The sequence below is a fragment of the Oncorhynchus nerka genome, linkage group LG9a, assembly GCF_034236695.1.
Source record: "Oncorhynchus nerka isolate Pitt River linkage group LG9a, Oner_Uvic_2.0, whole genome shotgun sequence".
NCBI lineage: Eukaryota > Metazoa > Chordata > Actinopteri > Salmoniformes > Salmonidae > Oncorhynchus > Oncorhynchus nerka.
The window spans coordinates 51,655,572-51,682,818 of record NC_088404.1 but is presented as its reverse complement, the minus strand read 5'-3'; the positions used below and the strand labels follow the sequence as shown (position 1 = coordinate 51,682,818).

Below are 27,247 nucleotides of genomic sequence, written 5' to 3'. Positions count from 1 at the left end.
GAGTGGCAGCGGAGGCTCAACCCCCCCCTTTCACAAGCATGTCAAAACACAGTGGATTGTAACAGCTATGCTCTGTGACCCACACTGACACTTGCTCTTCCACTGGAACCAAACGGTTTGTGGCATAATGACAACAGGACAATGGAGTGTCTTTGGCCCAAGCAGCAGGCCACCTCGGTGGTCTGTAAGACACCTGTCACGACCCACCAGCCATCCACCCTGATACAGTCCTGTCTCGTTAACTCGACCTGAGACGTTTTCCGGTGATGACAGCTTTCAAATGGACGCTGATGTCAGTAGTGATTTTAACTCAGGGGTGCTTTCCCTAACAGCTTGGGGTGACCATTAAGGGTCACATACTGAGCAGAAAGAAAGCTGTCAATTAAAAAAATAAGGAAAGGGTGAAGTGTGGTCACGTAATGTATTGCATGATCAGGCTTTTATATTGAAGAGACAGAGGAGATAGACAGGAAGACTAGAGAACTGTCTGTGGAAAGTGTGGCGGGATGATATCACCCCTTTAAGAGCCACCATACATGTTATGAAAGAGAACACGAGTGAGTCAAGAGATGATTCTCCCACTGGTCAAAAGGAATGTGCCACGATCATATCTATGTCCAGCTCATAGTGTGGGGTGTTGTGTGTCGCAAATGACACTGACAAGATCTGGATAAAGAGAACACCTATGATTTGCAGCGCCAGGAATTCCAGCGGGTAATGACCCAACTGCAAGACAGATCATCTCCGGTTTGGAGGGAATTACGAGGGATCTTTTTACCGAAAGCGTGAGAAACCTGAGACCAGCACTGTCAGGTCAACCATCATCACCTCCATTATGACTTGAGACCTGGAGCTGGTCAAGAGCCTTCAAAGCATAGACGGCTAGAGTTTGATTAACAAGTAATAGTCTCTCTGCAGAATCAGGGTTTTGGCTGTGGGCCATGTCTTTAATATAGTGGGAACATTTAGCCCTATAGGGTCTGTGAAAGCAGATGAAAGGTACTGATGGGGGTAGGCATATTTCTATCTCAGGAAGCTGGTTGAGAGAATGCCAAGAGACGGCAAAGCTTTCATCAAGGCAAAGGGTGGCTACTTTGAAGAATCTCAAATATAATATACAGTTGAAGTCGGAAGTTTACATACACTTAGGTTGGAGTCATTAAAACTCGTTTTTCAACCACTCCACAAATTTCTTGTTAACAAACATTTCTTGTTATCAAGTTGGACACAGGAATGTTTCCAACAATTGTTTACAGACAGATGATTTCACTTATAATTCACTGTATCGCAATTCCAGTGGGTCAGAAGTTTACATACACTAAGTTGACTGTGCCTTTAAACAGCTTGGAAAATTCCAGAAAATGATGTCATGGTTTTAGAAGCTTCTGATAGGCTAATTGACATCATTTGAGTCAATTGGAGGTGTACCTGTGGATGTATTTCAAGGCCTACCTTCAAACTCAGTGCCTCTTTGCTTGTCATCCACAAGTCTGGCTCATCCTTGGGAGCAATTTCAAAATGCCTGAAGGTACCACGTTCATCTGTACAAACAATAGTATGCAAGTATAAACACCATGGGACCATTTAGCTGTCATACCGTTCAGGAAGTAGACGCGTTCTGTCTCCTAGAGATGAAAGTATCTTGTTGCGAAAAGTGCAAATCAATCCCAGAACAACAGCAAAGGACCATGTGAAGATGCTGGAGGAAACAGGTACAAAAGTATCTATATCCACTGTAAAACGAGTCCTATATCGACATATCCTGAAAGGCCGCTCAGTAAGGAAGAAGCCACTGCTCCAAAACCGCCATAAAAAAAAACAGACTACGGTTTGCAACTGCACATGGGGACAAAGATTATACTTTTTGGAGAAATGTCCTCTGGTCTGATGAAACAAAAATAGAACTGTTTGGCCATAATGACCATCATTATGTTTGGAGGAAAAAAGGGGGGAGGCTTGCAAGCCGAAGGACACCATCCCAACCGTGAAGAACAGGAGTGGCAGCATCATGTTGTGCGGGTGCTGCAGGGGAGACTGGTGCACTTCACAAAAATAGATGGCATCATCAGCATAGCCTAGTGGTTAGAGTGTTGGACTAGTAACCAGAAGGTTGCAAGTTCAAACCCCCGAGCTGACAAGGTACAAATCTGTCGTTCTGCCCCTGAACAGGCTGTTAACCCACTGTTCCCAGGCCGTCATTGAAAATAAGAATTTGTTCTTAACTGACTTGCCTGGTTAAATAAAGGTAAAACATTTATTTTTATTTTTTAAATGATAATTATGTGGATATATTGAAGCAACATCTCAAGACATCAGTCAGGAAGTTAAAGCTTGGTCGCAAATGGGTCTTCTAAATGGACAATGACCCCAAGCATACTTCCAAAGTTGTGGCAAAATGGCTTAAGGACAACAAAGGTATTGGAGTGGCCATCACAAAGCCCCGACCTCAATCCCATAGAAAATGTGTGGGCAGAACTGAAAAAGTGTATGCGTGCAAGGAGGGCTACAAACTGGACTCAGTTACACCAGCTCTGTCAGGAGGAATGGGCCAAAATTCACCCATCCTATTGTGGGAAGCTTGTGGAAGGCTACCTGAAATGATTGACCCAAATTAAAAAATTTAAAGGCAATGCTACCAAATACTAATTGAGTGTATGTAAACTTCTGACCCACTGGGAAAGTGATGAAAGAAATCAAATCTGAAATAAATCATTCTCTCTACTATTATTCTGACATTTCACATTCTTAAAATAAAGTGGTGATCCGAACTGACCTAAGACAGGGAATTTTTACTTCGGTTAAATGTCAGAAATTGTGAAAAACTGAGTTTAAATGTATTTGGCTAAGGTGTATGTAAACCGCCGACTTCAACTGTAAGTACTAATGACACGGAGAAAGAAAAAAGTTGAAGAAAGAGTAAAAAAATAGAAGATTGAGAATGGTGTGAAAGAAAGAATCAATAAGATACCAAAAAGTATATAATAACAATCACCTGTGAAGTCCTCTGGACACTCGCAAGTGTACCCGCCTTCCCTGCTCCGGCACTTGCCGTTGTTCTGGCAGGGCCCTGAGTAGCACAGATCAATCTCCGTCTCACAGTAGTCCCCAGTGAAGCCTGCTGGGCATCGGCAACGCAGCCCCGTCACCGGTTCGATTGGCCTGAACAGCACCGTATCCGAGGACACGAAAGGTGCCGAGCTGTCGAACCTCAGCACTGACACACACTTCATGTAGTTCTCACAGGGCTCACGGAGGCAGATGTTATCGTCGAAGGGCAGCACACGCTGGCTAGACACCAGGGTGAGCAGAGTCCGGTTCAGGTAAATCTGCTCCTGCAGCGCATCTGAGGGGAAAAATCTTCCAGTGGGGATGGTGCCCCCCGACCCCCCAAGTTCCTTTCCCCCAGAAGGGCGCAGGGCAGAGAAGGTGACGTTGAGGATGCTCCCCTGGACGTGCGTGTCGTTCTGGATGTTGAAGACGAAGACACCGGTGCGGCTGGTGGACAGGACGGCCGCCACGCCCTCCATGAAGTGGGAGAGGAGCGGGGACAGGAAGCGCTCCTGGGACATGTTCTCCAGGCGCACTGTGATGCTGTTGGTCAGCATCTCATCGGTGATGATGGTGACACGCAGGGTGCAGAGGGCCATGACGCGATGGACACCGTCTGGAATCAGAGACAAACAGGGTTAACCAGGGTAATATAATAACACTTGCAAGATGCATTAGACACAAAGGTCATGTCAGTCAACATTTTAAAGGGAAAGGGAAAGGGGGATATCTAGTCAGTTGTCCAACTGAATGCCTTCAACTGAAGTGTGTCTTCCGCATTTAATCCAACCCCTCTGAATCAGAGAGGTGCGGGGAGATGCCTTAAATAGACATCCACGTCTTCGAGGGATTCGATCCACTAACCTTTCAGTTACTGGCCCAATGCTCTAACCACTAAAAACACACCCCATTAACCTAATTAGAACCAAAGCACTGCTTTTAACTTCTGCTGGTTTATTCCACTTTAAAGTAAGGCTGTGGCAGCGAATACGGAGTTTTCACCCCCGCCCACCCCTCCGGAAACCTCTTTCTCAAAGCTAAGGGTCAAAACAAATTAAATTAAATTTGTCACATACGCCGAATACAACCTTACCGTGAAATGCTTACTTACAAGCCCTTAACCAACAATGCAGTAAAACAAATAGAGAAAATATATTTACTAAATAAACCAGAGTAAAAAAAAAAATTAAGTAAAAAAGTAACACGACAAAATAACAATAATGAGGCTATATACAGGGGTACCGGTGCCAAGTCAATGTGCGGCAGTACAGGTTAGTCGAGGTAATTTGTACATGTAGGAAGGGGTAAAGTGAATATGCATAGATAATAAACAGAGAGTTGTAGCAGTGTAAAACCAAAAGGGGGTGGAGGGGTGTCAATGCAAATAGTCTGGGTAGACATTTGATTAATTATTCAGCAGTCTTATGGCTTGGGTGTAGAAGCTGTTAAGGAGCCTTTTGGAGCTAGACTTGGCGCGATGGTACCGCTTCCTGTGTGGTAGCAGAGAGAACAGTCTATGACGGTGACTGGAGTCCTTGACAATTTCTGGGGCCTTCCTCTGACACCGCCTAGTATATAGGTCCCGGATGTCAGGAAGCTTAGCCACAGCGATGTACTGGGCTGTACGCACTACCCGCTGTAGCACCTTACGGTCAGATGCAGAGCAGTTGCCATACCAGGTGGTGATGCAACCAGTCATGCTCTTGATGGTGCAGTTGTAGAACTTTTTGAGGATTTGGAGACCCATGCCAAATCTTTTCAGTCTCCTGAGGGGGAAAAAGCATTGTTGTACCCTCTTCACGACTGCCTTGGTGTGTTTGTACTATGATCGTTTGTTCGTTGGTGATGTGTACACCAAGGAACCTGAAACTCTCGACCCGCTCCACTACAGCCCCGTCGATGTGAATTGGGTCGTGTTCGGCCCTCCTTTTCCTGTAGTCCACGATCATCTCCTTTGTCTTGCTCACGTTGAGGGAGAGGTTGTTATCCTGGCACCACACTGCCAGGTCTCTGACCTCCTACCTTTAGGCTGTCTCATCATTGTCGGTGATCAGGCCTACCACCGTTATGTCGTCACTAAACTTAATGATGGTGTTGGTTTCATGCTTGGCCACGCAGTCGTTGGTGAGAACAGGAGGGGACTAAGCATTCACCCCTGAGGGGCCCCCATGTTGGGGATCAGTGTGTTATTGTCTACCCTTACCACCTGGGGGCGTCCCGTCAGGAAGTGCAGGATCCAGTTGCAGAGGGCGGTGTTTAGTCCCAGGTCTTTAGCTTAGTGATGAGCTTTGTGGGCATTATGGTGTTGAACACTGAGCTGTAGTCAATGAACTGCATTCTCACATAGAGAATGTCCAGGTGAGGAAGGGCAGTGTGGAGTGCAACTGAGATTGCATTATCTGTGAGTCTGTTTCCGAGATGATTGTGTTGATGTGATACACGACCAGCCTTTCAAAGCGCTTCGTGGCTACCGACGTGAGTGCTACTGGGTGGTAGTTATTTAGGCAGGTTACCTTCGCTTTCTTGGGCACATGGACTATGGTGGTCTGCTTGAAACATGTTTGTTTTACAGACTTGGTCAGGGAGAGGTTGAAAATGTCATTCAAGACACTTACCAGTTGGTCTGAGCATGCTCTGATTACACGTCCTGCTAATCCGTCTGGCCCTGCGGCCCTGTGAATGTTGACCTGTTTAAAGGTCTTGCTCACATCGGCTACGGAGAGTGTTATTACACAGTCGTCCAGAACAGCTGGTGCTTTCATGCATGCTTCAGTATTGCTTGCCTAAAAGAAAGCATAAAAGGCATTTAACCCATCTGGTAGGCTCCTGTCACTGGGAAGCTCGCGGCTGGGGTTCCCTTTGTAGTCCGTAATAGTTTGCAAGGTCTAACACATCCGACGAGTGTCAGAGCCAGTGTAGTAGGATTCAATCTTAGTCCTGTATTGACGCTTTGCCTGTTTGACAGTTTGTCTGAGGGCATAGCTGGATTTCTTATAAGCCTCCGGATTCATGTCCTGCTCCTTGAAAGCTGCAGCTATAGCCTTTAGTTCAGAGCGGATGATGCCTGTAATCCATGGCTTCTGGTTGGGATATGTACATACGGTCACTGTGGGGACAATGTCATCAATGCATTTACTGATGAAGCCGGTAACTGAGGAAGTATACTCCTCAATGCCATTGGATGAATCTTGGAACATATCAAAACAGTCCTGTAGCGTAGCATCCGCGTCATCTGACCACTTTCTTATTGAGCGAGTCACTGTTCCGCAACAAAGCCTCCTTCACTCACGCTGCCAAGCTTACCCTAGTAAAACTGACTATCCTACCGATCCTCGACTTCGGCGATGTCATCTACAAAATTGCTTCCAACACTCTTCTCAGCAAACTGGATGCAGTTTATCACAGTGCCATCCGTTTTGTCACTAAAGCACCTTATACTACCCACCACTGCGACTTGTATGCTCTAGTCGGCTGGCCCTCGCTACATATTCGTCGCCAGATCCACTGGCTCCAGGTCATCTACAAGGCCATGCTAGGCAAAGCTCTGCCTTATCTCAGCTCACTGGTCACGATGGCAACACCCATCCGTAGCACGCGCTCCAGCAGGTGTATCTCATTGATCATCCCTAAAGCCAACACCTCATTCGGCCGCCTTTCGTTCCAGTACTCTGCTGCCTGTGACTGGAACGAATTGCAAAAATCGTTGGAGACTTTTATCTCCCTCACCAACTTCAAACATCAGCTATCTGAGCAGCTAACCGATCGCTGCAGCTGTACATAATCTATTGGTAAATAGCCCACCCATTTTCACCTACCTCATCCCCACAGTTTTTATTTATTTACTTTTCTGCTCTTTTGCACACCAATATCTCTACCTGTACATGATCATCTGATCATTTATCACTCCAGTGTTAATCTGCAATATTGTAATTATTCGCCTACCTCCTCATGCCTTTTGCACACATTGTATATAGACTCCCCTTTTTTCTCTACTGTGTTATTGACTTGTTAATTGTTTACTCCATGTGTAACTCTGTGTTGTCTGTTCACACTGCTATGCTTTATCTTGGCCAGGTCGCAGTTGCAAATGAGAACCTGTTCTCAACTAGCCTACCTGGTTAAATAAAGGTGAAATAAAAAAAATAAAAAAATCAACTGGTACTTCCTGCTTTTGTTTTTGCTTGTAAGCAGGAATTAGGAGGATAGAATTATGGTCAGATTTTGCAAATGGAGGGCGTGGGAGAGCTTTGTACGCGTCTCTGTGTGTACAGTATACAGTAGGTGGTCTAGTTTTTCCCCTCTGGATGCACATGTGACATGCTGGTAGAAATGAGGTAAAACATATTTAAGTTTGCATTAAAGTCCCCGGCCACTAGGAGCGCCGCTTCTGGATGAGAATTTTCTTGTTTGCTTATGGCCTTTATACAGCTCGTTGAGTTAGGTCTTAGTGCGAGCTTCGGTTTGTGGTGGTAATTAGACGGCTATGAAAAATATAGATGAAAACTCTTGGGAGATGTGGTCTACAGCTCATTATGAAGAACTCTACCTCAGGTGAGCAAGACAGTGGCTTGCGAAAATATTCACCTCCCTTGACAGAAAACTTGAGCGTGCATAACTACTCACCCCCCAAAATCAATACTTTGTCGAGCCACCTTTATCGGCAATTACAAAAAGTATTTTGGGGTATGTCTCTATAAGCTTGGCACATCTAGCCACTGGGATTTTTGCCAATTCTTCAAGGCAAAACTGCTTCAGCTCCTTCAAGTTGGTGTACATCAATCTTTAAGTCATACCACAGATTCTCAATTGGATTGAGGTCTGGACTTTGACAAGGCCATTCCAAGACATTTAAATGTTCCCCTTAAACCACTCGAGTGTTGCTTTAGTAGTATTCTTAGTGTCATTGTCCTGCTGGAAGCTGAACCTCCATCCCAGTCTCAAATCTCTGGAAGACTGAAACAGCTTTCCCTCAAGGATTTCCTTGTATTTACTGCCATCCATCATTTCTTCAATTCTGACCAGTTTCGAGTCCCAGCTGATGAAAAACATCCCCACAGCATGATGCTGCCACCACCATGCTTCACTGTGGGGGTGGTGTTCTCGGGTGATGGGAGATGTTGGGTTTGAGCCAGACATAGCATTTTCCTTGATGGCCAAAAAGCTCAATTTTAGTCTCATCTGACCAAAGTACCTTCTTCCATATGTTTGGGGAGTCTCCCACATGCCTTTTGGCGAACACCAAACGTGTTTTCTTATCTTTGGTCTCTTTGTTGCCTCTCTGATTAATGCCCTCCTTGCCTGGTCCGTGACTTTTGGTGGGCGGCCCTCTCTTGGCAGGTTTGTTGTAGTGCCATATTTTTTCCATTTTTGAATAATGGATTTAATGGAGCTCCGTGGGATGTTCAAAGTTTCTGATCTTTTTTTATAACCCAACTCTGATCTGTACTTCTCCACAACTTTGTCCCTGACCTGTTTGGAGAGCTCCTTGGTCTTCATGGTGCTGCTTTCTTGGTGGTGCCACTTGCTTAATGGTGTTGCAGACTCTGGGGCTTTCAGAAAAGGTGTATATATATATATATATATATATCTCTACTGAGATCATGTGACACTTAGATTGCACACAGGTGGACTACTTAACTCATTACGTGACTTCTGAAGGTAATTGGTTGCGCCAGGTCTTATTTAGGGACTTCATAGAAAAGGGGGTAAATACATATGCACGCACCACTTTTCTGTTTTTTATTAATTTTTCATTTCACTTCACCAATTTGGACTATTTTGTGTATGTATGTCCATTACATGAAGAAAATTTCAATTACAGGTTGTAATGCAACAAAATAGGAAAAAACGCCAAGGGGGGTGAATACTTTTGCAAGGCACTGTACCTTGAGACTACCTTAATATTAGACATCGCGCACCAGCTGTTATTGACAAAAAGATACCACCCCCTACCCCTCGTCTTACCGGACGTAGCTGTTCTGTCCTGTCGATGGATGGAAAACCCAACTGTATATTATCAATGTCGTAGTTCAGCTACGACTCGGTGAAACAAGATATTACAGTTTGTAATGTCCCATTTTGTTGGATAGCCTCGAACGGAGCTCATCCAGTTTATTCTCCAGTGATTAGACGTTGGCTAATAGAACGGATGGTAGAGGTGGGTTACCCACTCACCGACGAAGTCTCACAAGGCACCCTGATCTCTGTCGCCTGTATTTTCTTATTTTCTTCATGTGAATGACAGGGATTTGGGCCTAGTCTGGAAGCAACATTATATCCTTTGCACCCGACTCATTAAAGAAAAATCTTTGTCTAGTTTGAGGTGAGTAAACGGTGTTCTGATATCCAGAAGCTCTTGTCGGTCATAAGAGACGGTAGCATAAACACACAATTGGTTAGCAGCCATCTCCTCCAGCGCCATTCTTCCCATCTGTATCACGTCCTGTGCATGTGTTATTTTGCGCACACTTATTTCTATGTAGCTGCCGCTCACACTCCCCCTCCCTTCATGTTTCTCTTTTTACTCACCCTCTTCTGAACCATGATAATGTAGCCTATGTCTCAGCCTCATATTTCTCCTCCCAAACTCCTCTGTCTGTTGTAATGGACTTTGCAGAGCGACAAAAAGTAGCTAACAGCTAACTGCTCTCTCATGTCTTGTCATTGAGCAAAGTCGCCCAAGCGGAGCTGTTGCTATGGATACTCACAGACCCAGAGCTGCCATTAGCAGATCGCATGCAGACCGAGCGGAGAGCAGGGAGAGAGTGACAGACAGAGTGGAGAAGCTAATAGTTTACTTTATCTCTTAATTTATTTCTGATTTCGGGTTTCTAGCAGTGCCGGGACATACATTTGGTCGGGCCTGAACTTCGAGGTCATGGGTAGGGCTCGGATTTAAAATTCATGCTCGTGCAGGACTCAAATCTGGACTGGTAACCAGAGTCTGACAATGGGCAAGTTTGCTTTGCTTTGCATCCCCTGAAAAAAATAACACAAAATTGTGCTTATGCTTAACAGCCTACTCTTCTGCAATAATTTGAACATGTCGACCATGTCTTTTGTGTACAACATGAAGCTTGTACACTACACCTGACAAAGGCGTTCATCGCTGATCAAGTAGGGGAAAGAGGCAGAAGAGCACCGAGCAGCAGCTACATTGGCAGCGGAGTGAGCTCAGCTATGTATACAAATATGGAAGGAGGGGGAAGAGGCAGAGGAGCCCCGAGCAGCAGCTACATTGGCAGCGGAGTGAGCTCAGCTATGTATACAAATATGGAAGGAGGGGGAAGCGACTGCGGAGTTGGCAGCAGCTACGTAAAATAAAAATCTTGCACATGCGCAGAAGCTCCTGTATCTTTAGCTATGGAAAAAATATTACTAGCTTATATAATGAGATTCCTACCGACTGTGACCAATTCCCCATCAACATAAAACTGAGGTTCAGTTAAACTTGTTGCGTAATGGAACATTTGTGAAGCCTGATAATCCAGTGGTTAAACACCAGGTAATGTGTGAACATTGGAGCAGACAGTGTTTCCTCCATTTAACCCATAAGAGTCTAAACTCTGTCTAAGCCGAGGGGGGGGGGTTCTACAAAAGGAACTTTGTTCTGACTTGTCTGTCCTCTTATTTTTGGCACTAAACAGTCTCCATATACAGTACCTTCGGAAAGTATTCAGACCCTTTGACTTTTTCCACATTTTGTTACGTTACAGCTTTATTTTCTAAAATGTATTACATAGTTTCCCCCTCCCCTCATCAATCTACACACAATACCCCATAATGACAAAGCAAAAACAGGTTTTAAAAAAATATACATTTACATAAGTATTCAGACCCTTTACTCGGTGCTTTGTTGAAGCACCTTTGGCAGCAATTACAGCCTAGAGTCTTCTTGAGTATGACGCTACAAGCTTGGCACACCTGTACGTATTTGGGGAGTTCCTCCCATTCTTCTCTGCAGATCCTCTCAAGCTCTGTCAGGTTGGATGGGGAGCGTTGCACACAGCTATTTTCAGGTCTCTCCAGAGACGTTCGATCGGGTTCAAGTCCGCGCTCTGCCTGGGCCACTCAAGGACAATCAGAGACTTGTCCCGAAGCCATCTTTTATTATGCTAATTAGATGTCCACGAGGGCGCGGACATCGCCCTTATTAAACTGCAATATCCTGACAAACAGTGTTCGACTGGCGCTTAATGCTGAAAGCACTGTCTCACTCTAATACAGAGAGTTTGGGGATTTAGGATATAGCAAAGTAGGTGGAAGCACTGTCAAGTCCACTGCTGTGGCACTTGAACAATACGGCGCATGAATAAATGACATGGTGTAGTGTTCTTTGTCAGAGTATCTGACAGACAGATGGTATGTCTAGATATACAATAGTCCTATTGTTAAGAGATAAAGGACTATTCCTAAAACCAGTGGGTTGAAGAGGGTCAAGACAATTCTTTCCTTTGTTTGGTATGCTCTTTTCTCTCTCCCCTGATGGCTCTACCCATTTGGCCCCTCTATCATGTGAATGCAGTGTGTTATAATTACCAAACAAAGAGGACAAGGTTTACACTCTGTTACACTGTCCTCTCACATACTGTCAACTCAGCCAGACACACAGGGGAAGACACAACGGCCTCCCACTCCTCCTCACGCACACACACTTTCTCATTAATATATTCACACATAATTGATATGCACATACATGCAAGTATAAAATATGTACACACACACACACGCACGCACGCGTGCACATGCACACGTGCACACACGCACACACACACACACACACACACACACACACATACACACACACACACACACACACACACACACACACACACACACACACAAAGAGCGAGAAAGGTCTCAAGTAGCAGCTGGTTATACAAAGACAGCAGGATGCCAAGACGCACAGAAAGGATTGTAGACAAAAGAGAGATTTCTAGTGCTTATGGCCTTGATATGCACCACATAATTACAATGAATGTGTCTGTGTACATTAAGGATCTCACATCTCGGAAACGCTTCCTCAGTCCAAATCAAAAAAATGGAATATAAATAAGTTAGAAATTGTGCTTCTACTGCACATGACGGCACAAACCTAATTGTAAAAGTAATGATGTTTTTGTTTGTTTAGCTTTTGGAAACATTAGCTTGCGCATACCACTTTCCCTGACATCACACTTATATATTGTAATTTTTGTATATACCTGATATCGCCGGACGGCTAGCATTTAATGTCTGCGGATGCATTGTCTTCTAGCCAAGATATGAAACGCAATCATAATTGACTGACATAACCGTGGGACGAACGAGTGGCAAAATTGCGGGCAAGGGCGGTCCATTTAAAATTCAATCATTCTTCCCTCGCCCAAGTGTCCGCTTAATTTGAGGGCTGAGGGGAGAGGGTGTCTTTTATGTGTTTGGAATGCAGCCCCTTACTTGCCATTAGCAAGTTGTTGGTTGTGTACCACCCTATTTGTCTTCAGTCACACACAGTGCCTTCAAACCTCTGTTGTGATTAGAGTTCAAGATTATTTAAGTTAAACTGAATAGTTTGGTCTGCGAGAACTAATTAGTGGGAAGCAGTGGTGCAAGGCTCTAGAATTAAACGTTTACACAGGCTGCGTTTTGGGAACAAATAGTGCATTTAAATCTCAGTCTGACACAATAAATCCGAGTCATGAATTCTGAGAGCGGCTCTGCTTGGCAGCCGATCAGAAAGAGCACCTCTATGGCTGTGTTTGCCAACTCTAGCGACAGGCATATCAGTGCTCGACAGACACACACCAGGGTGTCCTGTTTGCCTTGGCATGAGAGTATCAGCACGTAATCTCCTCGATAACAAGACCATTCTCTCAAATAAAACGCTGAAAAAGCTAATTGGTAGTTATCAAATGCCGTAATTAACCCCCTATAGTCGATTGATGCACCGGTGCGTCAATCTAAGTAACATAATAAAAAAATCCCCATCAAAATCCGTCAATTTGCTCCCGAGTGGTTCAGCGGTCTAAAGGCACTGGATCTCAGTGCTAGAGACGGCACTACAGACCCTGGTTCAGCGGTCTAAAGGCACTGGATCTCAGTGCTAGAGGCGGCACTACAGACCCTGGTTCAGCGGTCTAAAGGCACTGGATCTCAGTGCTAGAGGCGGCACTACAGACCCTGGTTCAGCGGTCTAAAGGCACTGGATTTCAGTGCTAGAGGCGTCACTACAGACCCTGGTTCAGCGGTCTAAAGGCACTGGATCTCAGTGCTAGAGGCGGCACTACAGACCCTGGTTCAGCGGTCTAAAGGCACTGGATCTCAGTGCTAGAGGCGGCACTACAGACCCTGGTTCAGCGGTCTAAAGGCACTGGATCTCAGTGCTAGAGGCGGCACTACAGACCCTGGTTCAGCGGTCTAAAGGCACTGGATCTCAGTGCTAGAGGCGTCACTACAGACCCTGGTTCAGCGGTCTAAAGGCACTGGATCTCAGTGCTAGAGGCGTCACTACAGACCCTGGTTCAGCGGTCAAAAGGCACTGGATCTCAGTGCTAGAGGCATCACTACAGACCCTGGTTCAGCGGTCTAAAGGCACTGGATCTCAGTGCTAGAGGCGGCACTACAGACACCCTGGTTCAGCGGTCTAAAGGCACTGAATCTCAGTGCTAGAGGCGGCACTACAGACACCTGGTTCAGCGGTCTAAAGGCACTGGATCTCAGTGCTAGAGGCGGCACTACAGACCCTGGTTCAGCGGTCTAAAGGCACTGAATCTCAGTGCTAGAGGCGGCACTACAGACACCCTGGTTCAGCGGTCTAAAGGCACTGGTGCTCGGCAGACCCTGGTTCAGCGGTCTAAAGGCACTGGATCTCAGTGCTAGAGGCGGCACTACAGACCCTGGTTCAGCGGTCTAAAGGCACTGGATCTCAGTGCTAGAGGCGGCACTGACCCTGGTTCAGCGGTCTAAAGGCACTGGATCTCAGTGCTAGAGGCGGCACTACAGACCCTGGTTCAGGGTCAAAGGCACTGGATCTCAGTGCTAGACCTGACCCTGGTTCAGCGGTCTAAAGGCACTGGATCTCAGTGCTAGAGGCGGCACTACAGACCCTGGTTCAGCGGTCTAAAGGCACTGGATCTCAGTGCTAGAGGCGTCACTACAGACCCTGGTTCAGCGGTCTAAAGGCACTGGATCTCAGTGCTAGAGGCGGCTACAGACCCTGGTTCAGCGGTCAAAGGCACTGGATCTCTGGTTCAGACACCCTGGTTCTAAAAGGCACTGGATCTCAGTGCTAGAGGCGGCACTACAGACACCCTGGTTCAGCGGTCTAAAGGCACTGGATCTCAGTGCTAGAGGCGGCACTACAGACACCCTGGTTCAGCGGTCTAAAGGCACTGGATCTCAGTGCTAAGGCACCCTGGTTCAGCGGTCTAAAGGCACTGAATCTCAGTGCTAGAGGCGGCACTACAGACACCCTGGTTCAGCGGTCTAAAGGCACTGGATCTCAGTGCTAGAGGCGGCACTACAGACCCTGGTTCAGCGGTCTAAAGGCACTGGATCTCAGTGCTAGAGGCGGCACTACAGACACCCTGGTTCAGCGGTCTAAAGGCACTGGATCTCAGTGCTAGAGGCGGCACTACAGACCCTGGTTCAGCGGTCTAAAGGCACTGGATCTCAGTGCTAGAGGCGGCACTACAGACACCCTGGTTCAGCGGTCTAATGGCACTGGATCTCAGTGCTAGAGGCGGCACTACAGACACCCTGGTTCAGCGGTCTAAAGGCACTGGATCTCAGTGCTAGAGGCGGCACTACAGACACCCTGGTTCAGCGGTCTAAAGGCACTGGATCTCAGTGCTAGAGGTGGCACTACAGACACCCTGGTTCAGCGGTCTAAAGGCACTGGATCTCAGTGCTAGAGGCGGCACTACAGACCCTGGTTCAGAGGTCTAAAGGCACTGGATCTCAGTGCTAGAGGCGGCACTACAGACACCCTGGTTCAGCGGTCTAAAGGCACTGGATCTCAGTGCTAGAGGCGGCACTACAGACCCTGGTTCAGAGGTCTAAAGGCACTGGATCTCAGTGCTAGAGGCGGCACTACAGACACCCTGGTTCAACGGTCTAAAGGCACTGGATCTCAGTGCTAGAGGCGGCACTACAGACTCCCTGGTTCGTATACAGGCTGTATCACATGGGAGTCCCATAGGGCAGCGCACAATTGGCCCAGCGTTGTTCGGGTTTGGCCTGTGTAGGCCGTCATTGTAAATAAGAACTTGTTCTTCACAGACTTGCCTAGTTGCCTAAAGGTAAATAAATGTAAACCCACTGTGGAAAGGGGCGATTCTCACGAACATAATGGTGCTCTCCCAACAAGTGTCACGGGACTCATCTGAAGGTAACTGGTACCGGCGTCAAATAATTAACGGAAGGATGAAGGTAGTTTTGTGCCTAGACGCAGAAAGGGTTAAATACTGTATGTGTAAAAAAATAAAAAATAAATAGATATACAGCTCCCGAGTGGCGCAGCAGTCTAAGACACTGCATCTCAGTGCTAGAGGAGTCACTACAGACACCCTGGTTTGAATCCAGGCTGTATGACAACTGGCCTTGATTGGGAGTCCCATAGGGCTGCGCACAATTGGCCCAGTGTATGGAATGTGTGAAACAAATCAAAATATATTTGAGATTCTTCAAAGTAGCCACCCTTTGTCTTGATGACAGCTTTGCACATTCAATGTGTATCTCTGGGCTATAGTAGTAAAGGCCAAATTCAATATTTTATTAAATATTTTGTTTGATACCCAACTGCTTAGACTTTTAAGAATCAAGCCCTTTGAAATGGAATTCTGGAAATTAGTGTCTTGGAGGTTAAGCTAATAAAGAAATACATTGATCAATTGATGCCCGACATTTTCATTTCCCAAACTAGGATTAAAACAGATTGTGTGTCATCATACTCCCATGGTCAAGGTGATATGTGTGTGGGATTGAGAGACTACTATGCGCTATGGAATGGGGAGTGACCCGAGAGAGTTCCACAGGCAGGGGGAACACTGCCTTTAGCTCTTCTCTGACAAGACATCCTCCCTCCTTACAAATAAGGTCACTCCTTGCGAACATGGAATTTAGCACACAGAAATGTCCTTTGGAAGAAGGTGACTCTGCTTCCAATGACAAACATCAGACGCAACAGAATTTGATTCACCAACACAAATCAATTCATCTTCAATGGTACAGCGATTTTTGGATGTATTTGACATCCTATTTGCTTTTTTGTCATCAAGCCTGTCTTTACAACAGCCAGAGACAGTTCAATACTTTCCAATTACAACAACCTGATAATTTGGCATGTTTTTCTCAGGGTCTAAAAACTAAATTCAGAGACACTCAACTCCATTATTCCCCTTCACAGGCTTAGGCATTGCATTTAGGCATACGGGAAGCGGTCCTAAGTGTCCGTGCCATCTTTTAGCGATGAAAGGAAGAATAGGGGCCACTGTTATAGCCATGCAGGGCACTGTTACACCAAAACAACAAGCTTTTGCTTGTAATATTGAATTACTCTTGGGAGACTTGAGGCTCGCTACGTCATTCAGCTTTTAGCTGTGGTCTGTCATGCAGGCAAGACGGTTGACGTAAATCATACGGTGACAAATCAAAGACCTCTTTCAGCTTAGATTGTCTCTGCATTGGACCCTTCTGCATCTTAATTGGAGATAATCAAACGATATCTATTCACTTCCCATCATAACATTGTCAATGTTCCACACGTCCAGGTGTCTCCCATTGCGGTCAATCGCTCTTTTTGAGGAAAGACGATGTCCACTGGATCAGTAGCACAGCATACTAGATGATTGACCTCCCCCAAAAAGCCATTAGCAACAGCATTTCTGGTGGCTGACCCAAACAATATATTGCTGCTTGGAGCAAGAGATTTTGCGTCATCGCACAAAGAGCACTGGGAAGCTAGAGGACTCCTGATATCTCCAGGACTGATGCGTATAATTTGTGTCTTTATCTGCTGTTGTCTAGTACGTTTTTTTTTTGTTGCTAGCTAGGGCCATCTACTTTAAGTGCTGCCTGTCTTCCCAGTAGTCGACTTGGTGTGTGAACTGCTGACTGCTCAGAACTTGCAAATAATTGTTGACTCATTCAACTAGTATTAAGGTGCAGGGCAATTTGTGACTATTGTTATTTTGGTAATCAGTGGCTGTATTGGAGGGGGAGTGGCTGACACGAGTAATTCTTCGAGTTAATCGAGGAGGGAAAAAGAGGAAGGCTCCACACCACTCTCTCACTTTAGTATCGTACCTAATTATTTTCAGATGATCTCATGCTCCTCTTTTGTAGCATTGGCAACTATGTGTGTGTTTTCTATACCTGTTCACCCCTCACCCTGTAGGTTTTACAGACGCTCCCCATCCCTTGGCTGCAAGCCTTCTAATTTAGTCTACACTGCGCACACAACCCATGTGTAATTCCTGTCTCTGGCAGCATTCAGAGCTGCCTATGCTGCCCCTTGACTTTTTGGCCCTGACAGAGACCCAGAGAACACTGCTACTCCCAGTGGCTCTCTCTTCATCTGACTACGTTTTCTCTCAAATTCCGAGAGCATCTGATCGTGGCGGTGGTGGCACAGGGCGACTCATTTCTCCTAAGTGGAGATTCTCTTTTCTGCCTCCCTTACTGGTCCATCTCATTTGAATTCCATGCTGTCACTTGTCCACTCAAGCTTATCGTTGTTGTCATCTATCGCCCACCAGGTGTCCTTAGAGAGCTCGATCAATGAGTTGGACAGCTTGATAAGCTCATTTCCCGGTTACTTCAACTTCCCAACATCTGCCTTGGCTTCATTTCTATCCAGGTAGGCAGGTAGCCTAGCGATTTAATATTGTTGGGCCAGTAACCGAAAGGATGCTGGTTCGAATCCTCGAGCCGGCAAGGTGGAAAAATCTGCTCGTGAGCAAGGCAGTTAACCCTCGACAACAATTGCTCCCCCAGTGCACTGATGACAAGGTAGTTGATTAAGGCAGCCCCCCCCCCCCCCCGCATCTCTCTGATTCAGAGGCGTTGAGTTCAATGCAGGAGACAGATTTTGGTTGAATGCATACAGTTGTGCAACTGACTAGGTATCGTCTTGCCTCTTTTGACCTCACAATTTCCCAGTCCCCTCTAGGCCTGGGCGATATGGACAAAATATCATATCACAATATTTTTGACAGTATTTTCTGTTTTTGAATACTAAATGGTCTAAATATGCTTTTTGAGTATCTCATGACCCTAGGGTGGCTACACATAAATTATAAGCGATTTCAATGGGGCTTTCTCCCTTTTATACTTTTAAAATCTGCATTTGATCAATTTCTGCATTTCTTGCACTTACACCGCATGTGGGCAAACAAATCTAGGCCTAGTTAATTGGTGAACTGTTGGAATCATGGAAATATAATGATTATTCTAATTCTATAGTTAGAATATAGTGGGCTGCACCTTGAATAGATTGTTGTTTGGCATGACAACGAGTGAATGAGCCAGTGAGATATTATTGACAGTGTAGGAACCAAAGTGTTGGTGAGTGTTTCCAGGTGACTCTAATTAGATGCTACATGACATTTTTTCTTACTTCATGTAGCTAGCTAACCAACATATTCATGCTTCACCTATTCTTCTCTGATAAGATACTGTTGCACAAAAATACTTAATCTAGGCCTATACCAGCACTGGTACCTGGCAGTATTAGCTAACTAGATAAGTTTGTTCTGACTACATTTAGAAAACTAGCGAGTGATTAGTATTAGCGGTTAACACATTGCTTTTGCAACACCTTGCTAAGAAAATAAACGAGAAAACAGTAGCTTGCAGACAGTAAGATACACAAACTAACTGTAATTATAGAACACTTGTGGAAAGCAGCATGTCACCTACAATGTTGCATCCATCTGACCATGCAGAGTGAACGGCAAGAAGGTGCTTGTGACTCCATGGTCGAGCAACTGCTTTCTCCTTGAGTGACGGGGCAGGGCTTTGGTGTGGTTAGTGGCAAGCAGCAGCAGATGGAAAGGTAGAGAAGAGACTCAAGTAGCAAACAGAGTAAGCTATAAAAACAGACATTATACACGCCGGAGTTGAGTATCACATTTAACAAACCAAACACTGAAACACCGTTATAGTAGGTCAAGTAAAAACTCAAACTGGTCCTTGCATCAATAGCGGTGTATATACTGTAGTAAAATACAAGGCAGGCAATACGTTTATTTAGAGACCTGTAGGGGGGTTGCATTGAGATTAGTAGGTAAACAGCCTCTAGTAAATATTAGGTCAAACTAAGGGCTCCCGAGTGACGCAGCGGTCTAAGCCACTGCATCGCAGTGCTAGAGGTGTCACTACAGACCCTGGTTCGATTCCCGGCTGTATCACAAGCGGCTGTGATTGGGAGTCCTATTGGGCCGCGCACAATTGATCCAGCGTCGCTTGAGTTTGGCCGGTGTAGGCCATCATTGTAAATAAGAATATGTTCTTAACTGACTTTTCTAGTTAAATTAAGGTTGAATAAATAATTATCCTCTCTGCAGACAACTTTGTCAACCACATTGAAAAAAAGTTTGAAGACATCCGCTCTTCCTCCACTCAGCCTATTGAGTCCACTTGTCCCACTCACACAGAACTGCCCTATGCCTTGACATCTCTCTCCAGATGAAACCCTGCGACTAGTGAGGACCGGCCATTGGCCACCTGCTTGCTTGACCCCATCCCCTACCTCCTTCTCCAGACATCTCTGAAGATCTTCTCTCATTCCTCATTTCCCTTATCAACTCATCCCTGACCATTTGCTGTGTCCCCTCTGACTTCAAAATGGCCCGTCACTCCCCTCCTCAAGAAACCAACTCTCGACTCCTCTGACATCAAAACCTACAGACCAGTATCCCTTCTTTATTTTCTTTCCAAAACACTTGAGTGTGCCGTCTCTGCCCAACTCTCTCGGTACCTCTCAGAAAAATATTTTTGAGCTAAGCTCTATTCTCTGTTTTCATTCTCCTAGATCTATCCGCTGCCTTCAACAACAAGATCCATAAGATCCTCCTCTCCAAACTCTCAGGGCTGGCCGTCTCAGGCTCTGCACACTCTTGGATTACATCCTACCTGGCAGGCCACTTCTACCAGGTGACATGGAGAGGATATGCGTCTGCACCACATACTCTCACTACTGGTGTCCCCCAGGGTTCGGTTCTAGGCCCTCTCCTCTTTCTCTCTATACACCAAATCACTCGGCTCCGTCATATCCTGACATGGCTTCTCCTATCATTGCAATTCGGATGTCACTGAACTACTTTTCTCACCCCCCCCCCTTCTGACACGGCTTGGATGTCATCCCACCACCTCAAGCTCAACCTCGACAAGATGGAGCTGCTCCTCCATCATCACGGTTGACAACTCCATGATGTCCCCCTCCCAGACTGCAAAGAACCTTGGTGTGACCCTGGACAACACCATGTCGTTCTTTGTAAACATAAAAGCAGTGACTCGCTCTTACAACATCCATAGAGTATGACCCTACCTCACACAGGAAGCAGCGCAGGTCCTAATCCAGGCACTTGTCATCTCCAGTCTGGACTACTGCAACTCACTGTTGTCTGGGCTCCCTGCTTGTGCCATCAAACCCCGGCAACTTATCCAGAACTTATCCAGCCCGCCTGGTGTTCAACCTTCCTCTGCACACCCCACTGGCTTCCAGTCAAAGCTTGCATCCACTACAAGACCACGGTACTTGCCTATGGAGCAGCAAGAGGAACAGCCCCTCCCCACCTTCAGGCTATGCTCAAACCCTACAACCCAACCCGAGCACTCCGTTCTGCCGCCTCTGGTCTCTTTGGTCCTACCACAAATACAGGAGGGCCGCTCCTGCTTAGCCCAGTCCAAGCTCTTCTCTGTCCTGGCACTCTAATGGTAGAACCAGCTTCCCCTTGAAGCTAGGACAGCAGAGTCCCTGCCCATCTTCAGAAAACATCTGAAACCCTATCTCTTCAAATAATAAATAATCCCACAGCACCTCCCCCCCTCCCCCCCAAGAAACCTTTATGAAATAACACTTGCACTTGACTTTCTCCCCCTTTACTAGCTCTGACTTTGCTGATAGCTACTTTATTGAGGGAAAATGTACTTACTATGACTGTGTTACGTGGTTGTCCCACCTAGCTATCTAAAGACGAATTCGCTAACTGTAAATTGCCCTGGATAAGATGTCTGCTAAATTACTAAAATGTAAATGCAAAGAGAACAGTCAGTGTGCCAATCTGCCTCCCCAAGTGCACATTTCACTTAGTGTAGAGCAGCACCCAAACATGGGCCCTTTCCCAGCCTGTCAGAGAGAAATGTTGCAACTTTTCTTCAGCAACACATGGTGGAGACAAGTAATAACACCTTACTTGAAGCCTAAAAATCGAGAACATCTAGGGATTGCAGGAGATGTTTCGGATATGTTGACACATACAGTAGTTCCATAAAAAGAAACTTGCACACACTGAGCTTATAAAGTACGTTCTTATTTTGTGCCAACCCTTCAGCCCCCATGGCTTTCGTCAGAGCTCTAGCATGCATTTAGCCGTGTCCTGGAAACAGGACTATCAGCTTTGATGGAATTCATTTGCTGACACACTACTGGTGGTTACGCCATTATTTTCCCTTACATGTTTGGGCTGAGTTCTATTGTCTCAATACTGACTTTACACAGTCATACCCGCCCCAACAAAACCCCAGAAGAATGCCATAAAAGCAGTGAGAGGCACCGCTAGGTTAATTAATGAAGCCTGTAGCAGTAAAAGTGTCCATATTGTGCCGTAAAGCCCTGTGAAAGGAGCTCATGATAAGCACTCATGAATGGGTGAAGCTCACATTGGAAGTCAACCTGTCCAAGTCGACTGCTTTTCATTCAAATCTGAGAGAAAAGAGTGGGAAAAGAAGGAGGGTGGGGAAATAAGAAGGTAATAGGTCAAAACTGAAGGCTACACATTAAAGCAGGGCTCTCCTCTTCCTGGAGAGCTGCCGTCCTGTAGGTTTTTGCTCCAAACCCAATCTAGCGCACCTGATTCTAATAATTAGCTGGTTGATAAGTTGAATCAGGTTAGTTACAACTGGGGTTGGTGTAAAAACCTACAGAAGGGTAACTCTCCAGGAAAAGGGTTGGAGAGCCGTACTTTAAAAGGAGAGGAGGGAGAAAGGAAAAAGAGAATCGGGGGGGAAGAAACAAAAGAGAGATGACTGAGAGGAGAGAAAGATGGGTGGAGAGAGGGGAAAAGACTGAGCACCCCATAGCGTGCCAAAGCCTTCCTCTACTCAGCCGCTTCTGGCTCTAAACAACGTTGGTGGGGAACGTCAAAGGCTTTGATCATGGCAAAGGTATAAAACACCAGAAGAGAACAGCATGGGGTGGCTCTCTACTAACCATGGTATTTTAGTTTATGGGCGTGTCTGTTCCACATTGTCATAAGAAGATGCTGCTGCAGAATAAAACCAATAGGCCTATATGGGATAACCAATAGGCCTATATGGAATAACGTGGATAGGGGTAGAGATAGAAAACAGTATTGGACCTTATGATTACTGGGTTAAACTCATTAGCATAGTTTTAATAATTGATCCTAGATCGGGGCTCTCCAACTCTATCCGTGCAGAGCTACCCTCCTGTACATTTCCACTGCAACCCCCAGCAGTAAGTAACCTGATTCAGCTCATCAACCAAATCAAATCTTATTTGTCACATGCACAGAATACCACTGGTGTAGACTTCATGAAATGCTTGTTAACGAGACCTTCCCAACAACGCAGAGTACATTTTTTTTTTTAAAATGGTAACACAAGAGGAATCAAATAAAATACACAAGAATGGAGCTATATACAGGAAGCACAACCTTCAATGTTATGTCATAATTAAAGTTAAATTCAGGCAAATTAGTTCGCAATGAGCCAGGCGGCCCAAATTGTTGCATATACCCTGACTCTGCGTTCAATGAACGCAGGAGAAGTGACACAATTTCCCTAGTTTAATATTGCCTGCTATTCTGAATTTATTTGAACTAAATATGCAGGTTTAAAAATATGTACTTCTGTGTATTGATTTTAAGAAAGGCTTTGATGTTTATGTTTAGGTACATTCGTGTAACGATTGTGCTTTTTTTTGCAAATGCGCTTTTGTTAAATCCTCCCCCGTTTGGCGAAGTTGGCTGTCTTTGTTAGGAAGAAATGGTCTTCACACAGTTTGCAATGAGCCAGGCGGCCCAAACCGCTGTATATACCCTGACTCTGTTGCACAGAACGCAAGAGAAGTGGCACAATTTCCCTAGTTAAAAGAAATTCATGTTTTTGTCACTTCTAGGTTAGACTACTACAATGCTCTACTTTCCGGCTACCCGGATAAAGCACTAAATAAACTTCAGTTAGTGCTAAATACGGCTGCTAGAATCCTGACTAGAACCAAAAAATTTGATCATATTACTCCAGTGCTAGCCTCCCTACACTGGCTTCCTGTCAAGGCAAGGGCTGATTTCAAGGTTTTACTGCTAACCTACAAAGCATTACATGGGCTTGCTCCTACCTATCTCTCTGATTTGATCCTACCGTACATACCTACATGTACACTACGTTCACAAGACGCAGGCCTCCTAATTGTCCCTAGAATTTCTAAGCAAACAGCTGGAGGCAGGGCTTTCTCCTATAGAGCTCAATATTTATGGAATGGTCTGCCTACCCATGTAAGAGACGCAAACTCGGTCTCAACCTTTAAGTCTTTACTGAAGACTCATCTCTTCAGTGGGTCATATGATTGAGTGTCGTCTGGCCCAGGAGTGGGAAGGTGAACGGAAAGGCTGTGAGGTGAACGGCTCTGGAGCAACGAACCGGCCTTGCTGTCTCTGCCTGGCCAGTTCCCCTCTTTCTACTGGGATTCTCTGCCTCTAACCCTATTACAGGAGCTGAGTCACTGGCATACTGGGGCTCTTTCATACCGTCCCTGGGAGGGGTGCGTCACTTGGGTTGTGCCGTGGCGGAGATCTTTGTGGGCTATACTCGGCCTTGTCTCAGGATGGTAAATTGGTGGTTGAAGATATCCCTCTAGTGGTGTGGGGGCTGTGTTTTGGCAAAGTGGGTGGGGTTATATCCTTCCTGTTTGGCCCTGTCCGGAGGTGTCCTCGGATGGGGCCACAGTGTCTCCTGACCCCTCCTGTCTCAGCCTCCAGTATTTATGCTGCAGTAGTTTATGTGTCGGGGGGCTAGGGTCAGTTTGTTATATCTGGAGTACTTCTCCTGTCCTATTCGGTGTCCTATGTGAATTTAAGTGTGCTCTCTCTAATTCTCTCTTTCTCTCTTTCTTTATTTCTCTCGGAGGACCTGAGCCCTAGGACCATGCCTCAGGACTACCTGACATGATGACTCCTTGCTGTCCCCAGTCCACCTGGCCGTGCTGCTGCTCCAGTTTCAACTGTTCTGCCTTATTATTATTGGACCATGCTGGTCATTTATGAACATTTGAACATCTTGGCCATGTTCTGTTATAATCTCCACCCGGCACAGCCAGAAGAGGACTGGCCACCCCACATAGCCTGGTTCCTTTCTAGGTTTCTTCCTAGGTTTTGGCCTTTCTAGGGAGTTTTTCCTAGCCACCGTGCTTCTACACCTACCTGCATTGCTTGCTGTTTGGGGTTTTAGGCTGGGTTTCTGTACAGCACCACTTCCCAGTGGCACACTGACTCACCCAATGATGAAGATGGAGTGAATAGGCTACTCACCGGCGATGGCCGATGTGCTCGTTGTGGCAATATCCTAGATAAACTACATTTGCTTTCCAAACTGTACGTTTTTCCCGTGACTGTATTTAGAAATTTGCGAAAGGCAAAATGACAGCCTCAACAAACCATAGAAATATAATCCATAGATGGCCGTTTCCTTTCAAAAACGGACTGGGAGCCATTGCTAGTGTACCCATGAATTTAACAGTCAAATTGCCACATTACGAGGTTTCAATCCCTTCAGATGACATGTCTATGGCTACAACGCAACAAATTGTTCTCTACATTTGTCTAGCATGCTTGCCAAATTGTGGCCTTCTGGACTGTTGGCATACCGGTAACTCTCAAAATACAGGAAACATTTGAGTAAATGACGGATACAATGTACAGTGCCTTCAGAAATGATTCACACCCCTTGACTTTTTCCACATGTTGTTGTGCTACAGCCTACACACATTACCCCTTAATGTCAAAGTGGAATAATGTTTGTAGCAATTTAAAAAAAAGCTGAAATGTCTTGAGTCAATAAGTATTCATCCCCTTTGTTATGGCAAGCTTAAATACGTTCAGGAGTAAAAATGTGCTTAACAAGTCACAAAATAAGTTGCATGTACTCACTCTGTGTGCAATATTGATTTTTGAATGACTACCTCATCTCTGTACCCTACACATACACTTATCTGTAAGGTCCCTCAGACAACCAGTGAAATTCAAACACAGATCCAACCACAAAGACCAGGGAGGTTTTCCAATGCCTCACAAAGAAGGGCACCTAGATGGGTAAATACGTAGAAATGGAATATCCCTTTGAGCATGGTAAAGTCATTAATTACACTTTGGATGGTGTATCAATACACTCAGTCACAACAGAGATACACGTGTCCTTCCTACTGTAACTCAGTTGACGCAGAGGAAGGAAACTGCTCAGGGATTTCACCATGAGGCCAATGGTGACTTCAAAACCGTTAGAGTTTAATGGCTGTGATAGGAGGATGGATCAACTACATTGTAGTCACTCCACAACACTAACCTAAATGACAGAGTGAAAAGAAGGAAGACTGTACAGAATAAAAAATATTCAAAAACATGCATCCTGTTTGCAACAAGGCACTAAAGTAAAACTGCAAAAAATATGGCAAAGAAAGTAATAAAAAGCTTTATGTTTGGGGAAAATCCAACACAACACATCACTGAGTACCACACTTACTTTTTTTAAGCATGGTGGTGGCTGCATCATGTTATGGGAATGCTTGTCATGGGAAGGGATCTTTTGGGGATAAAAAGAAACCGAATAGAGCTAAGCACCGGCAAAATCCAGTTTCAGCAGGAGAATAACCTAAAACACAAGGCCAAATACACACTGGAGTTGCTTACCAAGATGACACTGAATGTTCCTGAGTGGCCTAGTTACAGTTTTGACTTAATTCAGCTTGAAAATCTATGGCAAGACTTGAAAATGGCTGTCAGAGCTTGAAGAATTTAAATAATAATAATGTGCAAATACTGTACAATCCAGCTGTGAAAAGCTCTTAGAAACGTACCCAAAAGGACTCACAACTATGTTTGCCAAAGGTGATTCCAACATGTATTGACTCAGGGGTGTGAATACTTATGTAAATGAGATATTTCTGATTTTAATTTTTATTAAATTAGCAAAGATGTCTAAAAAAAAGATCTGTCATAATGGGGTATTGTGTGTAGATATAATCCATTTTGAATTCAGACTGTATGTAACTCAACATAATGTGGAATAAGTCAAGGGGTATGAATACTTTCTGACGGCCCTGTATATGTTATGGTGTGGGGTGCATTTTCCTGGCATGGTTTAGGTCCACTCATTGGCGTATTGGATCTGTTCTGGCAGCTCGTGGTGGCCCAACACCCTATTAAGACTCTTTATGTTGGTGTTTTCTTTTCTTTTAGCAGTTACTTGTATGTGCTTGTGATAAAACTTAAAGCTGCAATATGTAACTTTTTGGGCAACCTGACCAAATTTACATAGAAATGTGAGTTATAGATATGTTATTCTCATTGAAAGCAAGTCTAAATCGGTTCTCTGTGCGCTATTTCTAGGCTTCCCGTTGTTAAGTTTAGTTTTTGCATCTTCAACTTTCGGTTTTGTACACCAGCTTCAAACAGCTGAAAATACAATCTTTTTACTTACAAAATGTTTTATCTCTGCCTCTGGCCCCCTATTGGCTTGGGCCCAGGGCGTTGAGCCCGTGTAAACCCCAGCATTAATCCAGACTTGCAAATAGCCACATGCAATTTCAATTTGCATCAATGAGAAAGGATTTCAAATTTGCATCAGTGCATCAGTCTTCCAATTTCAGTTTAACTCTGCCAAATGTCAAGAATCCAGACATATTACTACAAATGACTAGGTTAGCATGTACACTGTATAACTTGGCATATGGTTATGACAAATGGCCAAAAGTTGAATAAAATGC

General features: G+C 45.2%; 1 protein-coding gene across 1 annotated transcript in view; it reads right to left on the bottom strand.

The window, feature by feature from the left end:
* LOC115134479 (cadherin EGF LAG seven-pass G-type receptor 1-like) overlaps positions 1 to 27,247 on the bottom strand; it is a 76,008-nt gene that overhangs the window by 26,603 nt on the left and 22,158 nt on the right. The window contains 1 exon segment of the mRNA XM_029668495.2: positions 2,993 to 3,664. Within this exon segment, the coding sequence (XP_029524355.2) occupies positions 2,993 to 3,664 (672 nt within the window).